Source organism: Sus scrofa, chromosome 8, assembly GCF_054392235.1.
Source record: "Sus scrofa isolate SSC_HxYL_T2T_F1_AM1 chromosome 8, Sscrofa_HxYL_maternal_Yorkshire_Landrace_v2.0, whole genome shotgun sequence".
Taxonomy (NCBI): domain Eukaryota; kingdom Metazoa; phylum Chordata; class Mammalia; order Artiodactyla; family Suidae; genus Sus; species Sus scrofa.
In genome coordinates, this window is record NC_139390.1 from 10,357,393 (window position 1) to 10,384,731 (window position 27,339).

A 27,339-nucleotide genomic window follows, 5' to 3' on the forward strand; every position below is an offset into this window, starting at 1 on the left:
GCCGCGTCTGCAACCTACACCACAGCTCAGGGCAACGCCGGATCGTTAACCCACTGAGCAAGGGCAGGGATCGAACCCGCAACCTCATGGTTCCTAGTCGGATTGGTTAACCACTGCGCCACGACGGGAACTCCATGACCCTTCATTTTTAAACTTGCAAAGATGGAGATTGGAAACTCTGTGTATGTAGTTGGGGTTTATAATCTAGTAAGCATTACTGTAAACCAGTCTGGTGGAACTGTCACAATATGTGTATTCAGGTCTTTTCTTTTGGTCTGGGAAATTGCCCTGGATGTATGTCTTCCATTCTTCTGCCTGAGAGCTGTAGGCCTGGCTCATAGCCTTCTTAAAAGAGCCACAAAGGGGCTGCATGTCTCTCTGGTTCATGAAAAACCAGCAGGCAATCATCAGTCTTCCTGTTTTGAGTTCTACCCCATATCTACTCTCAGTGATAGCCGGAACTGCTTATTTATGGAGCTTTCTAGGCTTCTGCCGTGGTAAGTGGCTTGTTTCTAGATAATCTTCTCCATGAGCACATCAGTTTTGCTTTCAGTGCCTCCAGTGATTTCTGGTCCCCAAAGTCAACCATTCATGTTCACAGCTTCCAAACATGTTGATAGGATTCTTCTGTCATCCTGTCCAGTCTCTTTGTCCTAATGAGGGTTGTGCCTCTTTAAAATTTGTATGCTGTTATTTTAGGGGTTTTGGAAAGCAGCAGAGGTGAGCACATGTATTCTGTCCTCCATGCTAATTGGAAGTCTCTATAATCCCTTACCTCCTTGGCGAAGCCTCCCTAACACTCCTAGTCAATGGTAGGTTAATTTGGTAAAGATCGTTAAAGAACCATATTTGTTTTTCAGGGGAGCACCTTTATGATTTATTTTTTATTCAGTCAGGTTTTTTTTTTTTTTCAGTGTATGTATCGCTTCACATGGTAGTGTGTCATGGGAGCAATGACCACCTCCCATTTTTGCTTTATCTGGAATCAGTGTCTATTTTAGTGCCAAGCAAATAGAAGGGTCTCAGCAAATTATTGGGTGAATGATTAAACACATTTCTACAGTAATTTATTTTTATCAATATTCATTTAGAACTTTTAAAAATTATTTACGTGCATATAAAATAGTTTGTATAACCATTGCCCAACATTTGGACATTTAGGTATTTCAGTTTTTAAATAAAAATCAGTGACTTTTTCTAGTTTGTTTCCGTAGAATAGATTTAATACATTTGTTTTTGGGGCTCTAGACGTATATTGCCTACTATTTTTAAATTTCATGCCAGTTATACTGCCAGTGGTATGTTCAAGTGCCCATTTGCTGTTCTTAATATTATTTTCATTAATAAAAACTCTTTTACAATTTAAAGTTTTGTGACCAGTAGTGCAACTTGATTTTAACATTGATTGCATATATCAATTAGTACTAGGTTTATTGCAATAACCTACTGATAATACCTTATCAGATGATTAATGATGTAAGTTTAGCCTTTTGTTGTTTTTGTCTTTAACGTGATTATACTTTACTTGAAATAAACTTTTTGATATTCTGTGTTCCTTGATGTTTCTTAAAATATTTTGTAGTATTAATTGGATAAAAGTTTTTTAAAGTTATAAATAATTATTAGGTGACAAAGTTGTGAAGGGATGCTGATTTAAGAGTGAGTAGTTAACTAGATTAATTTTCCTGGAAATTTAATTAGATTGATGTCTTTTATTAGACGGAGGGAAGGAATGATTCTGTTGCTTTCTTGGGATCTGGATCTAAGGGTCTTTTCTACATTTGTATGATCTTATTCTTAGGCTTTTATGAGGCATGCATTGAGATTTGGGAGTGAGGTCAGGAATGACTGTCCTGCCCATTGGATCTGAGCAGAGATTGGAGTTATTCAAGGTTGGTAATGACCACATTCTGAGTGGATTTTACCAGGCTTCCTATGAACCATTTTTTTTTTTCTAACTGGATTTCAAAGTAAAGGTGAAATGTAGATAATGAAAAAAATACAAGACAATCTACCAAACCAGTGGGAGCAATGCTTTATTTAAAGCACAAGAAAAGGAAGTATTAGATCTTTTCATTTAAGGGTGTGTGTGTGTGTGTGTGTTTAACATATGAATACAATATATAACACACCATACATATCATTTATTGAGCACTTGGTTTATGTCAAGCACTGCCTAAGGACTCTACATGTATGTATTAACTTATTTAGTTCTCACAGCTAAAGGTAGGTATTTACCCTTATTTTACAGTTGGATGACGGTGGTGGCTTAATAATAGTAATTGTCCAAGTTTCAGTGCTAGTAGGTGGTGGAATTTAATAGCTCTTGAGTTTGTGCTTTTAACCACTTCACTGTACTGCCTCTCTTATTAATTGGTTTTATTATTCTAACTCCAACTCTTTATAATTCTAATAAGTGATTTAATTTTTTTTTCTATGAAAAGGAGTTGGCAGAGTGTGTGGCATTGTTCTTTAGCATTTTTCTCATCGCTAATGAGGAACAGGTTGGCATCATTAACCATGACTGTTGGGGCTTTAGAGATTCATTTTATGAATTTGGGGTTAATAGATGCAAACTGTTGCCTTTGGATTGGATAAGCAGTGAAATCCTGCTGCATAGCACTGGGAACTATAGCTAGTCACTTATGATGGAGCATGGTAATGTGAGAAAAAGAATGTATATATGTATGTGTGACTGGGTCACCTTGCTCTACAATAAAAAATTGACAGAACACTATAAACCAGCCGTAATGGAAAAAATAAAAATCATTTAAAATAAAAAAGGAAACAGTTGTGGAGAAGGGAAAAATTAATCTTAGCAAAGAGCAGAAAGTAACACTTGTCTTCTTCCCTCCTCTCTTCATATTTAAAGGGTTTAGAAATGAACTGATAACGGCTTGTTCTGTGATTTTTTTTCCCACTGACTGAGAGCATGTCCTTTCTATGCCCCACATACAAACATATACTTAGGTGTGTGCTTCAGATGAGCTCATTGTTCACATGAGTAGATGAGATATTTCAATCATCCATTTAACAAATATTTGAGAGTCTGTTATATACTGAGCTGTGTTTTAGATGCTAGAGTTATAGTAGGGAATAAAAAAAGACAAAGTCCTATTTTAGTGACAGATAGAGATAGAAATCAGTACTATGAAGGGAAAAAAAAATATGTGTCAAGGGAATAGAGAAAGAAAGAAGCTGTTCCTTTGGTCAGGATGGTCTCTGTGATGGCATCTCTTAGAGACCTAAATGAAGTGAGGTGCAGGCTTTGATCATATCTAGGCAAATGCATTTCAAACAGAAGGAAGAGGGAATAGACTGATCCTGAAATGGGAGTACGCCTGGCATGTGTGAGTAATAGCCAAGGCTAGTGTTGTTGGAATGGTAGAGGACAAGGAGCTACAAAACAAAGTGTGGGAGAGTTTTAAGCAGTAGAGCAACATGAGCTGACTTGGGCTTTAAAAGGATCACACAGGTTACTGAACGGAGGCTAGACTCTTAGGTTATTCTATCAGCAGAGAGATGGGGAGCACTTGGACTCAGGAGACAGCAGAGCTGGTAAAGAGCAATCAGGTTGGGCTCTGTGAATCACCGAACAATTAACAGATTGAAACACAGATCAAATAGAGTGGAGAGGAAAGATAACCCAAGGTTTCAGCATAAGCAAACTAATGGGAGAAAGTGCTATCTGCTGATCTGGGGAAATACAGGGTTGGGGTAGAGAGGTTGCCGTTAGAGACAGAAACATGCAGGTCATCTGCTTAGAGATGATATATGAATATTGGCAGTAGGTAATATCACCTAGGGAGGCAGTGTGGAAAGAGAAGTCCAAGGACTGAATATTGGGGCTTTAACATTTGAAGGTTGAGAAGAGGAAGAGAATACAGCAAAGGAAACTTAAGGAGTGGCAGCTGATAGAGGAGAACCAAGATAGTATGGAATTTGGGAAAGGAAATAAAATGATACTTCATCAAATGGAGACCTCCTTGTTACCTGGAGATTTTTACCTTGAGAATACACAAACATTAAGAGATGCTGGGGAAGTGATTGCTTCATTTTATCATTTCTAATTTGTATTTCTATAATTTTAAAAGTATGTTTAAACCCAAGGAAAAATGAGAAATATTACTTTTATCACTATTTTATAAGTTCTTATTATTGGTAGTAGGTAATTAGTTTGGAGGAAGTACTCACATTTTGAAATATATATCAATGATACATATTTTTTTCAATGTATATATGTGTGATATATATGTGAATGGTCTTTAATATTGGCTTAGCTTGTTGCAGGTCTTTACTGCTTTGTTGAGATTCTAGTAACTGGTCATCTGTCTTTACAGTTGATAAGCAGTATACAGTTTTCATATTTCTGTTTTTTGGTGCTCTAATAGAAACATCTAAAATGACTAACATGAATTGTTTTTATATATATACTATGTATATTATTTAAACCAGAATAGACTAAGACAATTTTTAAGATACTTTAGATACTCTAGTTATTCACTGATGCCTAAGACTATGTAGTTTTCAAAATTATTTATTTTAAATTTTATAGTATTATAATGTAAAAGAAAAAGTACCAAGAGATAGTATATACTCATTACTTTATACTCATTGCTTATAGATATGTTAAAACCATCATTAAATTATTATACTTTATCATATTTTCACAATAATCATAGCCCAGTTACCTAAAATCAGTTTACTTAAACTCATTACTGGAGGACTTTATTTATAAGGTTAGCTTCTTCTGGTTTAACAGAAAACTCATAAGCAGCATGAACAAAATAGAGTTTTTTTCTTTTACATAAATGTAACACTCCTAGAAGTGATATTGTGAGTTACATAGATCTAGAGTCTTCCTGTCTTGTTCTGCTATCCTTCATACCCAGCTTATACTCTGTGATCCAAGATGGCTGTTTCACTTGAGCCATTGCATCTGTATTTCAGCAAGCGGGGAAAAAATGAAAGGGAAAATCTTCCCTTTTAAGGATAATTCCCAGAAACGACATATACCAATTTTGTTTCACATCCCATTGGCCAGATCTTAAGACAAACAGGTGCACTTAACTATAAGGAAGGCTGGGGAATTTACTTTTTTCTCTGGGTGGTCCTGTGTCTGCCCATTTCTGTGTCCAAGTATTGACAGGAACAGGTGTTAGTCTACAGTCTGTGCCACAGGCCTCTGAGACAACAGGGAGAAATTGGTTTTATAGCAGTGTGGCTTTTTTCTTTTTCTTTTCTATATTAAAATATAAGTTGTCTCATATATACTAATTCTGTGACTTTTTTTTTAATGGATGAATTTCCCTTAAAACCAACCATGCATACTCTTCTCCAGATTATGTCGTTAGCTAGAAAGGCATTATAGCATAGTGTAGAACTAATATGCCTGGATCGAATCCTGCCAATGCCACCTGCAAGTGGTATAACCTTGGGCAAGCTATTTAACCTTTTGTGGCAAAAAGATAATAGTACCTTATCACAGGATTGTTATGAGGGCAAATAATTGGTTGTAAAGAACGTAGAAAAGTTCCTGGCACATCATAAGCCCTCTGATGTTAGTTGTTGCTATCAGTTGAGAGGTTCTTAATGAAAGTAGTTTTAATACTGTCTTGTGTGAGATATAACTGTAGAAGTTAAATTGTAAAAATGTCTTAGTATTTCCCTGTGGTAGAGGAAAAGTAATTGGATAATTTTTACAAGACCAGTGCTCTAACCCCTGAGCTATACGGCCTCACTGGATGATTTTTAACTCTCTCTAAATTTGCATATTTCATTTTGGAGTATTTTAATAGTTATATTGAGAGATAGTCCTCTGGAGATTTATATTTCAAAACATATTTACAAATATATACATATATCTATTTTCAAATAGATGTCTCTCTTTTGAAGTTTCCACATGAGGTGTGCCTTTTAAGTCCATTCAGAGCCAAGAAGTCAAAAGACTGTTAGTAATGAAAATATCTTGTTACCTGTGCTTGGAATAAATAACATGGACAGTGAACCTATTAGAGGGTAATTATGTGGCAATTGAAAGTTGAGTGTCGTTGGAAGAGGAACTAGGCTTAAGGCTTTACTTAGTTTACTTTTCTTGGCGGTCTTGCTTGAATCCCTGGGCTTGGTTAGCTCCTTTGTGGTTTTTTTATATAACATATTGTACAGTGACTCTTCATACTTGGCAGAGTTTATTGAAATTGCGTATTTATGTCTATCCCTCCTACCACGTCATAAGCAGAGACTGTATCTCACTCTTATTTGTATCCTCAGCATCCTGCACTATCAGTAGTATATAAGACTTACTGAACTTGTTGAAGTGAACAGAGCAATGCAGGTTGCCACTTTTGTAGGGATTTTGATTTTCAGAATCAAGTAAGAAATGACAGTGATTTCTTTCATGACCTTAAATTGTTCTCTAAGTTTGGTCATCTGCAACAAGATGTTTAGAAATAGGCGTATTTCCAAAATAAACCATGATTCTTCAAAGTAATGTTCCATGCTGTTGAAGTCTTGTTTAAGAAAGCTCTGTCTACTTCCTAACACTTTCTGTCTTGTACCTTTTTTACTGTCCTCCTGTTTCTCACTCCATACCAAAGTATCACAAGAATAAACTTATTTGTGTTTTTAGAGTATGAAAACTTTTCCTAAGAGGTCATTTAGTTAATGTCATGCTGCATAAAACTCAGGAGTAGATAATGAGATGGAAAACTGTCCTTTGAAGAACAGAACTGTCTGATTTGTTTAACCATGTTGAGTCTGAAAACAAAATGTGCTGTAGTTAAATTAGAAATCAGGGGAAGTGCATGTACATGTACTTCCATCTATTTTAATGTCAAATTGGGTTATTTTGCTCTGGTAGATGATCATATTCTTTAACTTCATAATCAAAAGCCAATAGAAAATCTCCGTTGTGTATGAGATATTTGTGTATAATAAAGGACCTTTACAGTATTAAAGTACTTGCTGTGGGTAGTAAAGGTGATGAAGTTAATCTGACTCCTTACTAACCTTGTCAGATCCACGCAGATGTTTATTGGTCACCCTCTGGTGTCAATGCATTACACCCTGTCATAGTGTCTTTTTAAAAGGCTGTGCTAAAAGTTGCTAAGATGCAATCTCAGGGATACTTAATTTTTAGACGTTTTCTAAGTGCATTTTAATGTACCTTTCTGGTAGTTTATTGGGGACTCAAGCAGTAAAGGAAAATCTTGTATTTTAATGACCACTACATGTCACTATTGGCATTTAATGAAGTAAGTGTTAAGATGTAAAACTGATGGGTAAGCCACAGTTTTTCACACACCTTTTTTCTCTTCCACAGCAACATTCAGTACCGTTGTCCACTATGCGTTTTAGTAAAGGCAAAACTCTTTAATGAAGAATAACTCAAAAGAAAGCTTTAATATTTTCATTTTTTGTATTTTTATGTCATTTATGAACTTTGAACAAGTTAAATTTCCAATGTCATTTGTAATAAAACTTTTAAGAGGTTTTTATTAAAACTTCTTTATTTAAGTACAGTTTATACAGTCATTGAATACAGTGCCCAAGTTGTGGTGGGTTTTTGCTGCTTATTTTTTATTTTAATATTTTGGTTGTTTTTTATTGAAGAACATAAGTTTCGTTCCTTCACCTTGTATTTTTGGGAAAAGAAATCTGTAGAGAGAATTACAGACTGCTTTGAAAATATTTTTTAAAACTTCACATCCTATAATAAGTTTGAAAGACTAGGATACCTATATTGCTTTCATATTTAAAAAAACAAGTAGGCTTTATTCTATAAGCATTGCTCCCAGATCACACTGTGCTCTTAGAATCTAAGAACTGAAGTAAACTGCTTTTTGTTTTCAATTTTTGAAGCTAATTTAAGAACTAAATTTAACTGTTGTTTTTGTTTTCAGCTTTCAAAGATTTAGTTAATACACTTTGAGCTAAATATTAATTTTTTATTCTGTAAGAATTCTACTGTGTTCAGTAATTTTCTCCTTGCTACTCTGCTTCCCTTTTTTTACTTTTCAAATAGCTCCATAATTTTCAAACTTCCCTTTCCTGTCTTTTTGAAGGTCGATTGAGCTATCCACACCCAGGAACTGACAATCTGTTGATGTTAAATGGTAAGTTTTAAAAAATTATTTTATATTTCTAATTGATTTATATAAAGATGGTGGAATACGTTTCTCTAAACCTTCACCGTACACACAAGTTAATCATTTTATAAGTATAAAAATAAAGCCACAACTTTTCCTTATACAGAAAGCAGAATTAGGCGTTTGAGTGTATTCTCACTGGCAAAACAGTCATTGCAGTGTATTTGTGACGGTATGATTTAATTCGGTGATCCTGACTTTGCAGACAGTCCTGCGTTTGAATATCTGCTTTCCAGTTGATCGTATTACCTTGATCAAGTAACTTATGTGAGCTTTAGTTTCTCATCTGTGAAATGGGAATAACAGCCTCAAGGTTCATTATGAGAATTAAATGAGATGATGTTTGCAACGTGCATAGAGCTTGTTACTTAGCATAGCACTTGTGTTTATGTTCTCCTGAGGAATATACTAATGATTCTATAAATATGGTAGTCACACTAACCTTACTCTAGCTAGAAAAGTTACATAGTGGATTTTACTCTGGTGAAAAATAAATTTTCATTAGTTTTCTTTCTTTTGGACAAACATTGTATTCAGAGTCACAATACCTAGCACATCCATGGCTGTGGAAAATGCAGAGAATTAAACCTTCCTTCACAAAAGTACAAAGAAGAATAAAGAAGAAATGGTAGAGAAAGTATAGGACTTACTTCAAAATGCGTAACTGTGTCACTAGAATGTCTTAGTGCTTCTTTGTCAACTAAAGCTTTATTGAAAAAAGATGGCAATGAAGTTAAGGAGCAAAGGCTGAAAAAACAGCTGGTGCAAAGCTAGACCATGTGAACTCTAGTGTTACCCAAAAAGTGATATTAAGTAAAGATGAAAAGAAGGGAATAAAGTCTAGGCTACTTTATAGGAGATTGTCAAAGTAGATAGGATTTTGGAATGAGAAAAATATTGAAGAGACGAAGCATTAAGTGCGGTGATTGACTGGTTCATTCACCATTTGACTCTTCTGTATGAGCTGACGAGTTGCCCATGGCACACCAGCCTGGTGTAAGCCTTGGATCATCTGTTCATGAGGATCCTCAGGGTAGGGTAGCCAGGGAACTAAGAGTGGGCCCAGACCGTGCACTCCAGGCTGAGACCATTTCAAACTAGACCTTACAGTGGACCAGGAGTCCATATTTACCAATTCAGGAATTACAGTGTTTAGGTAGGACTGACTGGAAAGGCACTAGAAATTGCATTCCAAGACTTCTCCATTCAACCTTTTTTCTATCACAGAATTAAAAAGCAATGTCATTTAAGTAACTGATCTCTGAACTCTAAATCTTTGACTAAAAATTATGGTGTTGATATTGAGTTTACCAAACAAAATAGATCATAAGCTTCATTATTCCCATGGCTGGATTTATAAAATAATGATAGCTTTAGGTTTTTTGTACACACACACACACACACACACACACACACACACACACATACACCTCCTGAATTTCCTTAAATTCTTATCTTATGGACCATTCATGTGATAAGCAAAGATTATTCACATTTCTATTTTAACTTATAAAAAAGCAATTCAATGGAAAATTTTGAATTTGCATGTTTCACATATTCTGTTAAGTTCCATCTGAAGAAAGTACTGTATGAGATAATTAGTTGGATAATTCACAGATGCTCTTAGACTGCTGACTACATAGTAAACTCAGATGAATCAGAGGTATATTGTAATCACAATAGAATGCTTCGGTCCTGTGTGAGCAAAGAGCTTAGTAGCCATAGTGTTTTTATAGTTTATACTTTTGGCTAAACTGAACATTATTAAATTGATTTCATCAGCTGCCTTAAAGCCCTTATAAATAATCTAGATGTTAGGTTGAAAGTATTTCATCATATAGTAGACATAAGTATGTTTTATTGCAGTGAGGAGTTGCATCTTGTGGGCAAATGTGGTTTTTTTTGTTTTTTGTTTGTTATTAGCATGTGAGCATTCTTCACTATCTACCACTTTAGGGCTGTAGTACATACTCAGTACTATAAGGCATCCTGGAAATTCTGAACTTCTGGCAAGTGACTAGGGGAGAAAAATGATAATGAAACTAGGACATGGAAATATGTTTACACAAGTAGAAACAGTTTGATCCCAAAAGAGAAGAAATATTTTGCTCATTTGGGATTATTGGTTAAGAGGAAAAGCAGTAGCAGAAAATTGGGTGTATTTACAGGGTAAGGAGGTATTTGAATACTAAAAATTTAGATTATTTTTGTAGACATCAGGTTATTGAAGGGAGAAGTGAGAATTGAGTGATGTTAATACCAAACCCCTCTGCCTATCCTAAATTACTATTGAATATTATTGACTGATTAAAGAAATCATAGCATCTCAGTACATGGACCTTTAAAATTTCACTTTTTAATATGTCATAGATTTATTTAGTTAGGCAGTTGACTCAGTTTTATTACTTATTGGCTCTGAAAATCAAGATTGATGACAAATTATACATCAGGTTTTTTTTTGTGTGTGGTGGTGTAATAGTAGTTGCTGGTGGTTGCTTGGTACCACAGTCTCTGGAACCAGGTTATCTGGGTTTATACCCAAGTTTGCTGTTTCTAGCTATGTGATCTTGGGAAGCTTACCTAACTTCCCTTTGACTGAGAGTCCTGATGTGTTTAAGAGAGACAGTGTGCTGCCTGCCTCAGGGGTGTCTGTGAGAAGTGAGTGAATTCATTCACCTAAAGGAGAACAGTTCCTAAAAGTAAAAGCCAGTAATGGCAGTGGGTGATGAACAGTGACAAAAGTGATGCTGACAGAGTAAAAACTGTGTTCTCTGGACAGAGGACATAATCTGTTAGAGTCTGTGTGGAGAATATAAAATTGAGAGAAGACATAACTGGTATTTTCAACTATTTGAAGGATGTTACAGTGAAGAACGAAGGTTTGTTTTATATTATTTCAGAAAGTCAAACTAGAACCATTTGGAGGAAGCAATACAGGGACAAAGTTGGAGTCAAGAAAAGTAAAATGACTTCTCAAGCAGTGTTTTGTAAAGTGTGGTATGCTTGCCCCTTGTGGTACCCAAGATGATTTTTGATGATGCACAAGTATCATCAAAATAAATTAAAATAAATGACCATTATAGTTTAAGAACATGCCTTGGAAAATATAGAAATCCGTGATGTTACAGTGGTGCCAGGCTTGATTTGAGTCCATACAAAAATAGTATATGAATATTAGTATAGTTGTTGTAAAGATAAGGCAAACACTGTAAAGGTTTTGTGATTCTACCTTCCTGGTTAATTAGCCTTATGGCTAAACATGTAAGTGTTCCTTTCAGTAACGGGTAAACAGGGAGTGGAATAAAGGTCAGGAAGTTGGTCAAACTAGGTAAAGCTACAAAGTATAGCTGGCAAACCATTTAACGCTGAGCCTGTTTACTAAGATACAGAAAAAAATGTAATCTCATACGTGTATGCCTCCTGAAGTTGTTAGATTTTTTTTTAATTTTAACAATTGAAAATACTTCAGAAATAAAACTGCAAATAGGCTCCTACTTCTGAACAGACTTTTTCCCAATTCAGTTAGAAATGCATTGAAATGACTAGTGAACACTGCCACTGTTGAATAGTCCAGATATTGTGCAAGGGTCCAGATTTAACATCCAGAAGCGCTTGAGGGAAGTCACAAAAAGTAGGAATGGTTTTTCTCTCTGATGTTGAAATAACAGCTTTAATTTCAAAGTGTATACATTTCCAAGTGTATAAATCCTATACTTTTTATTATCAATAGTAAAAAATAAAATACAAAATAAAAATTTAAGAAACACCCTGTTTCCCTTAGTGGTGAGGAGCAATACAAAATGATGTTTGAGTATTTCTTTCTATTACTGTGGAGATTACTTACGTGTCTCCCAAGGAAAATCACTTCCATTTTTATTTCAAAAGGGGAACAGTTACATAGGGGAAGTATTAGCAAGCTGGTTTGAAATTCACATTTGTTGTGATTAGACATGTACAGCCATGTGTGTAATCAAGAGCTTGCTCTACTTTGGGGGGGGAGTTATATGTATCTTTTAATTAGGAAAATTTACTCAGTAATGAAATCATGTTAGTATATTAGGTCATGAAAATGGGAAACTTGAATATGCAATCGGTTATTTTTTTTATGCTGACGGAAGTGAAGTGGATAACAGCAGATTCATTTTAGATCTTGAAAAGGATTATGATTTGGGGGTGTATTTCTTTCCTTGGTTTTGGCTTTTTTAGAGTGAAAAATAAGAATGGCTTTAGTTTCACACCAAGAGAACTTTAACTTTTAAATATTTCTAGATGATCTGGTATATTTAGCTGTCCTTTCCTCCAGCTGCAGGAATTCAGGCAGCACAACTGTAGAGGCAATACATAAGGGCACAAGGATCCTAAGGAGAACGTTAGAATCATTGTATTTCTTTTTAAGTAGCTATGGGTTAGAACCTAAATAAGGTCATTGGCAACCCAGGACCAAACTGTAAAGTCACTCATATAGGAAAGGTCTTAAGACTTTTCTCACACCCTTCTTATTTTCTTCATTTAAAACAAAGAAATGTGTGTGTGTGTGTGTATAATATATATTTTAACACACATACATATATATGTATATGTTTATACGTATATGTTAACTAGTCAGTTCCTCAATTTTTTATAATGCTTTATAAATTTATGTACCTGAAAGTTAATGTTCTAAATACAGTGTTTTAATACAACAAATTGTTTGCTTTTTTCCTAAATTATATTCTGAATGAGTTGGTGGGGGCATATTGTTTAAAGAAGTCTATTTAATTAGAACATATTAAATACTGGACATTTAATGATTTTTTTTTCTCACTGAGGATTTCTGATAATTCTCATTCAGAATTATAATGGAATGTATCCCTGAAATTCAGATAGAAATATTGGTAGAAAAGTGAGTATACACACCACTATTCGGCGTAGTGGTAGCAGATTTGTTATTTCTCTGACAGGGAATAGGAGTTGTTTCACATGGTTTAGCTTCATCTGCAGTCAGTTCTATTTTTGGTAATGTACAGACTTGGAATCTGAGAGTTATCCAAAAAAATAAGTGGAATAGCTCTTTACAGGATTCTAAAATTCCTCAGGTATGAGATAGTTGGAGGAATTTTCTAAATTACATCTTCAAGCCTAGGAATGAGATGAAACCTAAGATGCTGTGAACATTTGTACATATTTTCACTATTTTAGTGTTGAGTAACCTCAGCTAAGAATGTAACAGCTAAGACATAAACTGGTTAAGATGCTAGCTTCCTCAATAGGTCATGAATTATACTGCATATTGTTACTTGATCATAATTCATAAATTGACTGTAAACTTGATGAAAACAATTTCATTTGCTCTGTAAATCTTTGACCCTCTATAGCCATGAATGAAATTCCCCAAAGCAAATTTATACTGGATTAAATGCCATTAGATCAGGCCTAAGGATAAGCAGAAAGACCGACTCCTGAGACTTACTACGAAGTGTTTTGGGGCCTCCAGGCCATTTCCATGCTTAATACAACTATTAAGACTTCAGGGGGAGTTCCCATTGTGGCTCAGAGGGTTAAAAACCCAATTAGTATCCGTGAGGATGCGGGTTCCATCCCTGGTCTTGCTCGGTGGGTTAAGGATCCAGGGTTGCCTCCAGCTGTGGTGTAGGTCGCAGACACAGCTTAGATTCCAAATTGCTGTGGCTGTGTCATAGGCCAGCAGCTGCAGCCCTGATTTGACAGTAGCCCGGGAACTTCTATATGCCACATACATGTGCATCCCTAAAAAGAAAAAAGAAAGAAAGAAAAAGACTTCAGAGAATTTTCTATAGCCTATTCTTGATAGGTCCTTTTGAAATTCTTACTGCCTGATTTTTCTATCTCTTTGAGACCTTGTTTTTCTTTCCTATTTTTTTTTTACACCCACAACACATGGAGGTTCTACACCACAGCCACAGCAACTCGGGTTCTATGCTGGGTTCTTAACCCACTGAGCCACAGTGGAACTCCACATCATCTTTTATATAAAATAACTTCATTTGCTTCCGTGCCATTCTACTGTCTTTAGTTTTATCATCTACTGCAGACTTTATCTGTCCATGAGCTCTAGTTACCTCAAAGCGTGGTAGATTTATTCGACCTGTATACTAGCTTATGTATAGTTTACCTCTGTATGTGTTTGTGTGTGTATATATATAGTTGGTGTGTATAGATAGCTTACGTACCTAGATAGTAGTCTTGGGTGAGTGTACAGGTGGCAGCAGCATTTAGAATTTTGTTATCTAGGTCATCGAAGACTTCTACAGGCCTTAAGAAAAGCAGGGTCTTGGGAGTTCCTGTTATGGCACGGCAGAAACGAATGTAGATTTCTTTGAGGATGTAAGTTCTACCCCTGGCCTCACTCAGTGGGTTAAGGATCCAGCATTGCTGCAAGCTGTGGCATGGGTTTCAGATTATGCTCGGATCTGGCATTGCTGTGGCGTAGGCCTACAGCTTGCAGCTCTAATTCCACCCCTAGCCCAGGAACTTCCATATGCTGTAGGTGAAGCCATAAAGGGGGAAAAAAAAGAGAGAGAGACTTGATGTAAGATTTATTGACTTATTTCTTGATGTATAAATGATTACAAGTACACAAGTTTTTCCTCCTTATTATAGGGGAACTAATGTTATATCCTTACCTTCTATTACATAAAGGGTTTTAGTGTAAACATTTCTTTAAATATTTTGTAAAAGCTCTATAATAGAATGTATTTAATGATGTGAAATGTTTTCTTTTCATCTGTCAGTTTTATACCTTTGGAGAGACTACATTTCTGACAACTTTTGATATGTATTTTGATTTGAGATTTTTCAATATCAAATTTTTCCCAGGCCTAGAAAATGCATGAACATGAATAAGGTCTTGATTTTGGCAATTGTTTTCAGTTTACTGCTTGATCTCATATGTTTATTCCAGAATAGAAATACTCATTGTATACTCAAATTCGAGGGGAGGAATTTTTTAAAATCAAGATGTGATAAAAATTAACTGATAGTTTCTTATGAAAAATTAAATAAAATGGAGCATTTTTTTTCCATCAGGAATTAGGTAAACTGCTAGTAACATAGGTTGAAATACTTCCTGCTTTATATTTTTATAGTATTTAACATATGTGCTATTCTTTGATGATGCTAATAACAATTCGTATCTCAATCCCTCTTACTCCAGAGGTGGAGATATAAACTGTTATAACATGAACCAAAAAGATTGATAGCATTATTGGCTATCATATGTTATTAATCATTACTTCAACTAAGCAAGTTTGAACATGGGTTGAATTTTTGACATTCTGTCTATCTAATAAAGCTCTAAAGGCTTCAGAGGATCAGTTTAATATTATTATATCACTCTTCTGTATCTTCCACTTATTTTTTACATACAGGGCTTGGTATAAAGTGAATCAGTTCTGAATAGCTACTTGTTGGACAGTATATGCTATATCATGCTTTATAATAAGTAGAAAAATAAGGATTTAGTTCAAGTTGTTTCCATTCATTGGGAAAGTTATTTGAGATGCTATTTAACCATGAAGTGTTACATTTTTCTGATCCTAATTAGATAAAACAAATATTTATTCACGAATTTTAACATTAATGAGAGTAACGTATTTCCTGTTAATTTTGCAGTTTTTATACAGTTCAGATGATACATATGTGATAAAAAGTGCTTTGTAGAGAACTCTTGGCTTCTAGGCAGTTGGCATATTCTTTTTTTCACCATGAGGTTTTTCTTTCAGAAACTATAATAAAAGAATTGTGTGTCTCTTACTCATTGTTTAACCCCCAATCTTTAGCCCAGTGCTTAACAAAAAGTCAGTGTTCAGTAAATATAAATGGAATGAATGAACTAAAAATGAATAAACAAATCAAAAAATAGAAAAAAGTGCTTTGTAGATATTAAAGACACCATGCAGATATTATATGATGACTTTGTGGTAGCTCTTAAAACAAAGTAACACTGATTTCCAGATGCCCACATAGATTTTCATATCAAAAATATTTGTGTATGTGGGCTTATTTTTAGTTCTGACATTTTACAATCTGTCCTTTGTTTACATGCAGCAAGGAGTTATGGGAGAAGACGAGGTAATTCATTTATGTTTGCTATGGTATAACTGTGTCTAATTGGGTTTTACTGATCAATGTTATAATTAATTACCCCAGATTTATTGTGAAATGTCTGGAAACTCACAGAAAAATTGTATTTTGATTTGAGCACGTACTTGTCAAAGTTTGGAATCCTAAACATCTTAACCTTTAAAGTATATTTTCATACTAATATGGTTATTTAATAAATTTTTCCATTGTAAACTGTCCAGATTTTAACTATTTTTAAGTTGCTTGCATATCTTTTAAAATAAGCCTACTGTTTATAGTTTGCTTAAGAAATATGTTTTAATAAATACTAGTGAAGGTGACATGCAATGTGATTTTTGTGCTCTCTCAATCTGCAACTGGTTGTCTTATCTATGGTATATAATTTACAATGCTGGTTTATTAGTTTTATGTTAGACCCAGTTGAAAATAACAAATATCACATTATTGCCAACACTGATATATAGAAATCATCTTGTTAATATTTCTCTGTGTCTTCTAGGAATATAATCCTCTCTCTCCTCCGTGCCCCATGTCTTACACACACACACACACACACACACACACACACACACACACACACACACACACACACACACACACACACACACACACACACACACACACACACATTCTTTCTCCCTCCCACAAAAGTCTTCCTCTCAGGGTTCTAGTTAACTTAAGGAAAAGGCCAGGACTATATGATGCTGTACTATTCATCTTCCTAAGAAAGCAGCTGACATTTTCTGTGGCTTAAACTTTGCTTTTCTTTTATGTGCAAAAATCGAGAGGGATAAAAGTAGGTGCAATGATGGAATAAGAAGCAGCAAGAGAAACTTAACTAGAATATCCTTTAAGTGACCAATAATCATACACACTATTTATATAGTTGTTGTAAGTGCCAGACTGAATAAAAAGACTTTCCTTGACCCCTGAAGTCTGCCTTGAGCCATGGAAGATAGTAATAATAGTGCCTTTTGATAAATTTTATATATGTGTGCCATTGCTTCAATTTCTTTTTGTCTAGTCATGAGTGGGTTACTTTGAAAACCACCAGCAAAACCATTTGTCTCTATTGATGACAGAAGCTAGTATTTTATATTTGTAAGAAGTATTTCATTTTTATTTCACATTGTCAGAATATAACTTCATTTTGTAAATCTAGTTTCATCAAGTGCTTCACTGAATCTCTTGGTTTTTTAGTTTTCTAACTAAAAAAATAGAGGATATAGAAACACAAGTCTGAGAAAACAGAAACTTAATAACTTTCTAAAGATTGTTACTAGCAACTGAGAGAAGAGGGGGAAAGGTGAGGATTTTAGTACCTATCTTATTTCACTATGCTATTTTAATATGGGGCTTCAGTTCTCTTGGAAAAAAAATAACCAATCTGTGATTTTAAGGTATTTTTGAAACTGTAGAGCAATTTAGGAGTCTTCTCTTTTTACAGGTTTTTCATTTTTTTTTAACCTTAGTGTAATTTATGTTTAATCTCAATGTAAATATCATAATCTAGGAAGTTCTTAGGAACAAGATATAAGAAATTCATGTTGCTTATCTTCTATCTCAGTTCATTAATTATCAAATGCGACTTTAAAAAGGGCAAAAATGTCTGCTTTTAGATAGAAACTTGCTACTACTCTTATATATCTCTATCCTCTGGGAGCCACTAAGATTTCCTCTACTTCATAGCTGCCTTCCACCATTAGAAGAAGGGAAACTCTTAAATGGTTTTAAGGCTTCTGGTAGAAGCCTTCTTTAGGACAAACAGACAGTTGTCACTCTTATCTGGCTTATTATGGGGGGGTGGGGGAATAACACCTGAATTTTCCTTTGAAATTACATGGCATTAGTAATTTTTTTAGTTGTCCTCTGTGAATAGTAGGATTCTGCTTTTAAAATTTTGCGTTTGATAGATTAAAAGTATAGCATTAGAAATAGCTATTGAAAAATTTTTATTTGAATTTGAAAGTATTTTAACACAGTAAGTAATAAAACATAGGAAAAAAAAATACCAAAGGAGTGACTCAGAAAGGACTAGAAGTAGCCTGGCTCTCTTCCTCTTTCCGACTAATTTTTTCCTCTTCCTATGTTAAATGTTGTATCAGTATCACATTGATAACCTTTTAGCCACCAAGGACATCTTTCATGGGTTTCTTATTTTAGATTTGTTCCATCAAAGGAAGTCCCTTTATTCATTTATTTAGTCATTTTTTCTTTGAAAAAAAAACCCTCATACACATCAGACCTTTTGATGATGGGGTATATCACACTAAGTTGATATAATTTTTGCCAAAATATAGGACGTTGCTTTGTACTAGTGCAGTAGTGGGTGGACAGTATTATTTTCACAGGGCATTTTGACTTTAAGCCAATTTAGGAAGAATTACTTTTTCTTCTTTTCTCTTCTTTGGCTCACCTTTAATCTCAGTCCCAGAGCAGCTGTTTTCATTTTAAAGATTTCCCACTTGACTGCAGTAAAACCAAATTACTACCAGAATGAATTTATATATTTTAATATCTTTACGAATGTCAATATAAGAATTTTAAATCAAACTGACTTCAGATATTAACATATGAAATAATCTTAAGAATAATCAAAACTTAATTATATTGAAAGTAATTAAGAAAAAGCAAAGATTTGTTTCTTCAGTTTTCATGTGGATCCTGCCCCTACTCCTGTGTATCTCTGTACCCTGGGAGCCGTAAAGAGTTCTTCTACTTCATGGTGGCCTGGGGGCTAAACTTAGAAAGGAGAAAGACTCTCACTTGGCTCTTTTTTTTTGGTTCAGTGTCTTTTCCGTTCTGAGAATGAATATACTGGTCTTTGGAGTAGGTTGGGAAGTTGTGAAGAAGGGTGTGAAGTTAACTAAAACTTTATTTCTCAAACTAAAGTGTTTCTGTTAGTGCCATTTGTCCCTTTAATACAATATTAAAGGGCTTCTCTACTCCCGAAGGAGTAAAAACACGTAGAATATTTTAAATAGTAGAAATAAGGAACCTGTTTTATTTAGTGGTCCTAAACACCACAAAGACATCTTTTCTAGCAGGCAAGCCTAAAGCTTTATTTAGTAGATTGCAGTAGATTATATACAGAAGAAGAAAATTGGAGAAATAATTTTAAAAGGAGTGAAATTAATGAAGGTTTAACTAGATAGGTTGGAACTGTTCTGTACAGTTAACCATTTGTATTCATTTGCTATAATGAATAAGGAATTATTAATAATATATCATACCATGTGTTGCTTAAAAGTTGACCTAGGATTTTCTATTAGATTTAACTTGAACTCATTTGACTCTTTAACAGTCTTATATAGTACTCAGAGTAAGTACATACACCTTAATATCACCAGTACCAAGTCTTTTTATGATGACGTCAAGACTGAAATTTTTCATCTTTAATAAATACATTCTCTACATTTTTATTGATTATAATTTGCATACAGTATTAGTTTCAGATGTACAACATCATAACTCAATATTTTTATACATTACAAAGTGATTATCCTGATAAGTCAAATAACCATTTGTCATGATACAAAGTTATTACAATATTATTGACTGTATTCCCTATGCTGTACTTTACATCTCTCTGACTTGTTTTACAACTGAAAGTTTGTACCTCTTAATCTCTTTTACCTATTTCATTTATTCCCCCACCTCCTTTCACTCTGGCAACCTCCAGTTTATTCTCTGTGTCTGTGAGCCTGTTTCTGTTTATTCATTTTTGTTGTTTTTATTTGTTTTTTTTTTGGGGGGGGGGGTGCTGCACCCACGGCATTTGGAAGTCCCAGGCCAGGGATCAAACCCACACTGCAGTTGGTTGCAGCCTGTGACATAGCAGTGGCAACACTGGATCCTTAACCCATTGTGCCAAAAGGAAAACTTCCTTTTATGTTGTTTTTAGATTCCACATATAAGTGAAATCATACAGTAATACAGTATCTCTGTCTTTGTCGGACTTATTTCATGTAATACCGTCTAGGTCATCCATGTAATATGACAAATGGCAAGATTTCATTCTTTTTTGTGACTAATATTCCCCTGCACACACACACACACGTGTTCTTTTTCCTTTCATCTTGTCTATTGTAAATAATCCTGCACTGAACACGGGAGTACATCTTTTCAAATTGGTATTTTCCTTTTCTTCAGGTAATACTCAGAATTGCTGGCTTGTAGGCAGCTCTATTTATAATTTTTTGAGGAAATCTCTATACTGTTCTCCACGGTACCTGCATCAGTTTATGTTCCCCATTAGCATTGCATGAGGGTTCCCTTTTCTCCACATCCACTCCAACACTTCTTGGTAACAGCCATTCTGACAGGTGTGAATTGGGATCTCATGTGGCTTTGAGTTCTATTTCCCTGATGATTAGTGATACTGAGTATCTTTTTGTGTATCCGTCAGCCGTCTGTATGTCTTATTTGGAAAAATTTTTATTCAAGTCCTCTGCTTATTTTTAATTGTTTTTTGTTGATACCAAGTTGATAAGTTTCATGTATATTTTAGATATCAAGCTCATATTGAATATGAGATTCCTTGGATCACTGTGAAAGCGTGAGTTTGATCCCTGGCTCATTGCAGTGCATTAAAGGATTCAGCCTGCAGCTCAAATTCAGCCCTTGGGCTGGGAACCTCCATATGCCATAGGTGTGGTCATTAAAAAAAAAATGTACGGCTCTGGTGTAGGTCGCAGACATGGCTTGGATCTGGCGTTGATAATGGCTGTGGCATATGCCAGCAGCTGTAGCTATGATTGGACCTCTAGCCTGGGAACCTCCATATGCTCCTATTAGTTCCTTGGAGAAATAGGCCTGATAGGAATTCTATCTGATTGAACTTGGGAGAGATCAGTGCTGGACTTACTTCTGTTGTTTTGATAGTTTTTTTAATCCTTGCATATTAAATAAAAACCATACTATCACACTGGTGGGTTAGTTAACCCAGTAGAGTAGCTGCTGGCATCTTGAAAGATGGGAGAGATATTCACATTCATTCTAGTAAGTAATGGCTTGTTTTGTGTTGCTTTCATTTTTAAAACAATCGGTAAATAAAAGTACAGGATATAAATTGACATCAAGGAGTCATGCTTGGCTTTAAGCTATGAATTGATTAATTTTGCACAAATGTTTTCTTTTCCTCTCCTGCCTAGCCGCATTGATTCCGGGCTTCCACAATAAGGCTAAAATCTGAAAAGCCAATTATAACCATCAATTTGGGGGCATATCATAGCCATCAGAGTTAGAATTAGTAATTGGCCATGACTTATCTAATTGCATACATCTTTGCTGCATATATACCTACACAATAGGAGACCAGATATTGGGGAATAACTATCAGTCTGTCATATGAAAATATTCCTAAATTCATCTTTAGCTCCATCCTCAGTTTAGGATGGTCGTAGCATAGTTTTTATTATTGATTATGTAGAGCGCAGTTTTTATAAGGCTCTAGAAAAGTCCCATGTATTCTATAATCATTTTATTAAAATATTTTGGAATAATTTGAATTGTGATTAACCATCACAAATGAGGCTCATATTTGTGGTGGTTGCATTTTTCTCACTACAAAACCTTTGCCAATTTTCCAGTTTGGGAGAAGGTGTATTTTTAGTCCTAGTATAGGAACAGGCATTCTCTAGTGTTGCCTTCACCTTAGAAGGATCTTGGTGATCTGTTAAAGAGCCCTGGCGACATGGAAGCCGTCTTATACTCCTTCACTGGCAATGACTGACCACCGTCGTGTATCCCTTTAGGCTCTTTCATCTCTTATTACTTCTTCTATCTCTAATCTTTATTGTAAGTACCATTTTACTTTTAAAATTTTTATTGTACATTTTACAGGGCTAACAATATAAGCTAATTTACTTACATTTGTGTTTGTATGTAGGGCTTTTGAGCACATGGTTAATATCTCATTTTTTTCTAAATTTTATCTTAATAAAGCCTTTGGAATGTTTCTGTGCTTTTGCTCAAGCAAATATAGTCTAAAGCTTTTTACCTCTTTTTTCTCCTCTACTCTTTTCTGTCTAAAACTATCCCATTAGTTATAAATCCTTTAAAGAACTCTAAAGGGATTACTCTAATCTCAGTTAACTGTTTTCATATTACATTATGTTATTTCTCATATTTTCTATTTTTGCCTTTTCCTGTTACAAAGTTTTACTTTGCCTTTCATTTGTATATATGTATATTTATATGCATGCATGTATGTACATACGTATATCCTATGCTATGTATATGTCCTGTGATATGTATATTATACTGTAATATGTATATATGCTTACATGTATATGTATATCATTACATACAGACAAGGGTGCATGTGCCCACATTTTTAGTTAAAATCACTGGAGTAGCATTTTTGTGTGACGTCTCATCATTATTGCCATGTAGCAGACTCAACAATTTCAAACTGGATTTATTTCATAATAATATATAGATAATATAAATGAAGCGTTTGGTGTCAAGATCAAGTGATAATTTCTAAAATAAAAAAAAAACCTACCACTTCAAATGGTGCAACCCCAATTACTATTTAAAATTGCTTTGACTATGGGGCTTGCTAATCTATCCCTAGTGTTTGTCTGTTGCTGGTTTTAACATCATGGAAATCTCAGCTTTAAGATTATTTATATGGAAAAATAAAAACACTAATTCTTGTGGCAGGTGCCTTAGAAACAACCATTCCAGCTCTTCTTTTAAAAGAAAACATTTTTAAAATTTCATAAGTAATTGCCATTAGATATTTATAAATTTCAATCTCAAGTTAAAGAGAAATTATAAAATGACCATTTCTTTGTATAGAAATTATATACAAGAGAAATTATTATCTGTAGTTATTCCTTTTTATTGGTAACTAAAATCATTTTATGAATATACCACAATTTGTCTACTTCCCTATCAATGGACATTTTGAGTTATTTTCTCTTTGGGGCCTATTATGAATAAAACTGTCATGAACATTTTTTTCCCTTTCTAATGTGTGTGTGTGTGTGTGTGTGTGTACACAAAAGCACTGATTTCTTTTGTACATATAACTAAGAGTGAAATTGCTGGTTCATAGAGTAAGTCTATGTTTAACTTTATTAGAAGCTAGCAAGTAGTTCACCAAACTTTATATTCCAGCAGAGTATAAGACTGATTTGGGGTTGTTAGCATTTTAATCATAGCCATGCTGATAGATGTATAAATGGCATCTCATTATGGTTTTAATCTGAATCTTCCTAGTGACTAAGGATGATATTGAAGTACCTTTTCATATGATTATAACTTATTCCATTATATTCTTTTGTAAGATGCCAGTATAAGTCTTTTGTCCATTTTTAATTGGGTTGTTTGTCTTCATTTATGGGAGTTCTACATTTGTCCAATTTTGTAGTCATTGCTTATCTTTTCATTATATTACCACTCTATCTTGATAAGCAGAAAAATATTTAATTCTAATAGAAGTCCAGTTGTTGTCTTTCGCATTAGTGCATTTTGGTCCTAAGGAATTATTGCCTATCCCCAAATGTCGTGAAGAAATACTTAGAAACTTTGCTTTTTTTTTAACTTTGACATTTAAATTTATGATCTTTCTTAAATTTATTTTGTGTATGGTATAAAAATAGGGATCAAGTTTCTTTCTCCTCCCCCAACTGGATTCCATTGTTCTGCCACCGTTTACTGAAATCTTCCTTTCCATATTGAACTGCATTAGTACTTTTCAAAAAGAGCAAGTGATGTGTATGTGTGGTTCTATTTCTATACTCTGTTCTGTTCTATTTATCTATGTGTCTATAGTAACATCAGTGTTATAGTCTTAATTGTAGCTAAACTAGATGTCTCAGAATTGGGCAGTGTAATGTAAATTTACTGACCTTATTTTTAGTGTGATTTTTTTTAATGTTTTGAGTCCTTTGATTGACCATAAATTATAGAAGTTGCTTATGGATTTATAGAAGATAGACCATGCTGAGATTTTGAATGAAATCATATTAAATCTATAAATAAGATAATCTGGAGAGAATTTGCATCTCACTTGTTGATGTCTTCTCCCTATCCATTTATTTTGGTCTTTTAAAATTCTCAGCAGATTTTTGTCATTTTCAATATAGAAGTCTTTACATATATTTTATTAAAATTATTCCTAGGCATTTTTTGAATTTTGATGGCATCAGAATGACAATATTTTTGTCTTTTTCCCAAAGGCTTATTACTGTCATTTAGAAATAAACTGGTTTTTATAAGTTGACTTTGCATTTATTTGTTCCCTAGCTAAATGCATTTATTTCTATTTCCTTGATTCTTTTGAATTTTCCATATACAATTATGTTCTTAGCAAATAAAGGCAATTTTACTTTTTTTTCCTTGCAAATATTTGAGATGTGAATTTATTTTTCTCATCTTACTGCATTCTGGTCCTACCTCCAGTGTAATGTTGCATATGGAATAGTAGAATATTAAGAGTGAACATCCTTCCAAACCTCAGAGAGAAAACGTTTGATAGTTTAATCATTAAAACTATAAACTCTGGGTTTTTTATTTTTTTATTTTTTTAATCAGATTGAGGAAATTCCCATTTTTTTCCAGTTTGCTGAGAGGTGTTTTTTTTGTCATGAATAGCTGTTAATTTTATCAGATGTGTTTCCTACATCTGTGGAAATGTTTATATAGTATTTCTGTTTCCATTTTAGGTATTGAATTATAGTAATGATTTTCAGATGTCAATCAATCTTACATTCCTGGGGTGAACCCTACTTACTCATGATGTATTTTCCATTTTTATATATTTCTGGATTCAATCTGTCAATATTTTCTTTAGGATTTTTGCCTCTATTCCATGAAAGATATTCATGTATAGTTTTCTGTTTTTATAATACTCTTGTCAGGTTTTAATATCAGGGTTACAAAACAAGTTAAGAAATTTATTCTGCGTTGATTGATGTCCCCTTTTTGATGTTTAGTATTGGTAATTTTAGCTTTCTTTTTTTATTCATGAACTTGATAAACTTTGCATGGAGGGATACTGATTTTATTTTTAAGTTTTTAAAGAGGCAATTTTTGCCATTATTGATTTCTTTGTGTGTTAATTTGTTTTCTGAGTCACTAATTTCAGTGTTTTATTTCCTTGACCCTACTCTCTTTGTATTTGTTATTCTTTTTCAGCTTATGTGGTAGAACTAGGATTATGTATTTTAAGCATAGCTTGTTTTCTAATATGCATTTAAAAAGTATAAATTTTTTTCTAAGTATGGAAATTTTCCTCTAAGTATATAGCTTTTACTACATCACACATTATATCTTGTGATTTCATTGTCATTCAGTTTCATTTTTTTCAGGTGTAAAAACCTGAAAGCGTATCCTAGTTTCATACCAAAGAGGGAGAAAGTTAATTTAATTTTGGTTGAATATTGTTGTTTAGTCCACATCATTTTATGATCAAATTCTACTTTTCTCAACACAAGTAATTTTACCTTCATTGCCAGTCATTTTCATGTATCATTCTTCGAAAATATGTCTAAATAACTACATGGAAGACATAATTATTTAGTGGTTCTCCTTTTATAGTCATTAATTTGGGTTGTAGGGAAGGATAATTAGAAAAATAAACGGAGTTTTGTTGATAATATATATTCAGTTAACTCTTTTTTTTTTTTTTTTTTTTTTTTGTCTTTTTGTCCTTTTAGGGCCACACCCATGGCACGTGGAGGTTCCCAGGCTAGGGGTCTAATCAGAGCTGTAGCCGCCGGCCTACGCCAGAGCCACAGCAACGCCAGATCCGAGCCGCATCTGTGACCTACACCACAGCTCATGGCAACACCAGATCCTAAACCCGCTGAACAAGGCCAGGGATCGAACCATCAACCTCATGGTTCCTAGTCGGATTCATTTCCGCTGCGTCACAACGGGAACTCCAGTTAACCCCTCTTTTAATGAATATTTGACTCTATAGCTTTTAGATCTTCTAGAAAGTGGTCATGATTTTCCAGCAATGAAGATTCTTGTTAGTATAGCCAGTTATGTGATATGTATTTCCATTACATCTTTTGTGCAGCTGAACTTTGGTTAATAGATTTCAGACATACAGATTATAGATTTTTGATAGTTATTAACTATAGCACTTATTATAGTTAGAATATTTTTATAGTTAGTAATGTAGAATAATTGTTAAAATATAGAATGAGTATACTACAATATTATAGTTAAAAAAATTTAAATCATTTTTGGGTCACCTCTGTTTTTGGCATTGCTTACATAGTGATTTTATTCATCATTGCATTCGGCATTTTTTTTTTTTTTTTGGTCTTTTTTAGGGCTGCACCTGTGTCATATGGAAGGTCCCAGACTACGGGTTCAATCAGAGCTACAGCTGCCGGCCTACACCACAGCCACAGCAATGGCAGATCCTTGACCCACTGAGCAAGGCTAAGGATTGAACCTGTGCCCTCATGGATGGTACTTCAGATTGGTTTCTGCTGAAATGGGAATTCCTCAAATAATCATTTATCTCTTTGCCTAAGAAGCTCTGTTTTTTTCTCGTTTTTTCTTCTTTTCTTTTTTCTTTTATGGTCGCACCTGTGGCATACGTAATTCCCGGGCTAGGGATGGAATCAGTTATTCACAATTAATATTACTTTTGATGGAACTTGATGGTGTTCATTTTTAGTAAAATAGTTGTATTTTGAAGAGCTTTCTTTCTCCATTGATCACAAAGAATATTGACATTTGTTTTTCATTGGTCCTTATTCTTGATAGCAATAGTTTGGGGAAAGCTAAATAAAGACAGAGTTACTCAGTGAACATGGGTGTCTTTCAGAACATCTTACTTAAGTTTGAATCTGCAGAATAATTTGTTTCCTATACCAAATATGATCTCTCCCTGTTTTTGGTCTTATAAACTTCAAACTCTTATTTCTAACATCTAGCTTTTATTCTCCTTGATTCAAATATGTTTCAGCCAACCTTGACTACTCTTTATTTCTTAAATAAATTCATTTTTCCTACTTTCTCTTACATTTCTCCTTCCACTTGAAAAATCTGTTTAAAGCCATGTTCTTACAAATACTTCTACTTAGAAATATCCTATCTTCTCTAACACCCTCAGTAA

General features: G+C 34.1%; 1 protein-coding gene across 13 annotated transcripts in view; it reads left to right on the top strand.

Moving 5' to 3' along the window:
- The window catches only part of CPEB2 (cytoplasmic polyadenylation element binding protein 2), a 70,575-nt gene that overhangs the window by 23,720 nt on the left and 19,516 nt on the right, over window positions 1-27,339 (top strand). For 6 of the 13 annotated variants that reach the window (XM_021100324.2, XM_021100325.2, XM_084970695.1 and 3 more), the window contains 1 exon segment: window positions 8,064-8,114. In XM_021100324.2, coding sequence (XP_020955983.1) covers window positions 8,064-8,114 — 51 coding nt within the window. 13 annotated transcript variants of the gene reach the window in all.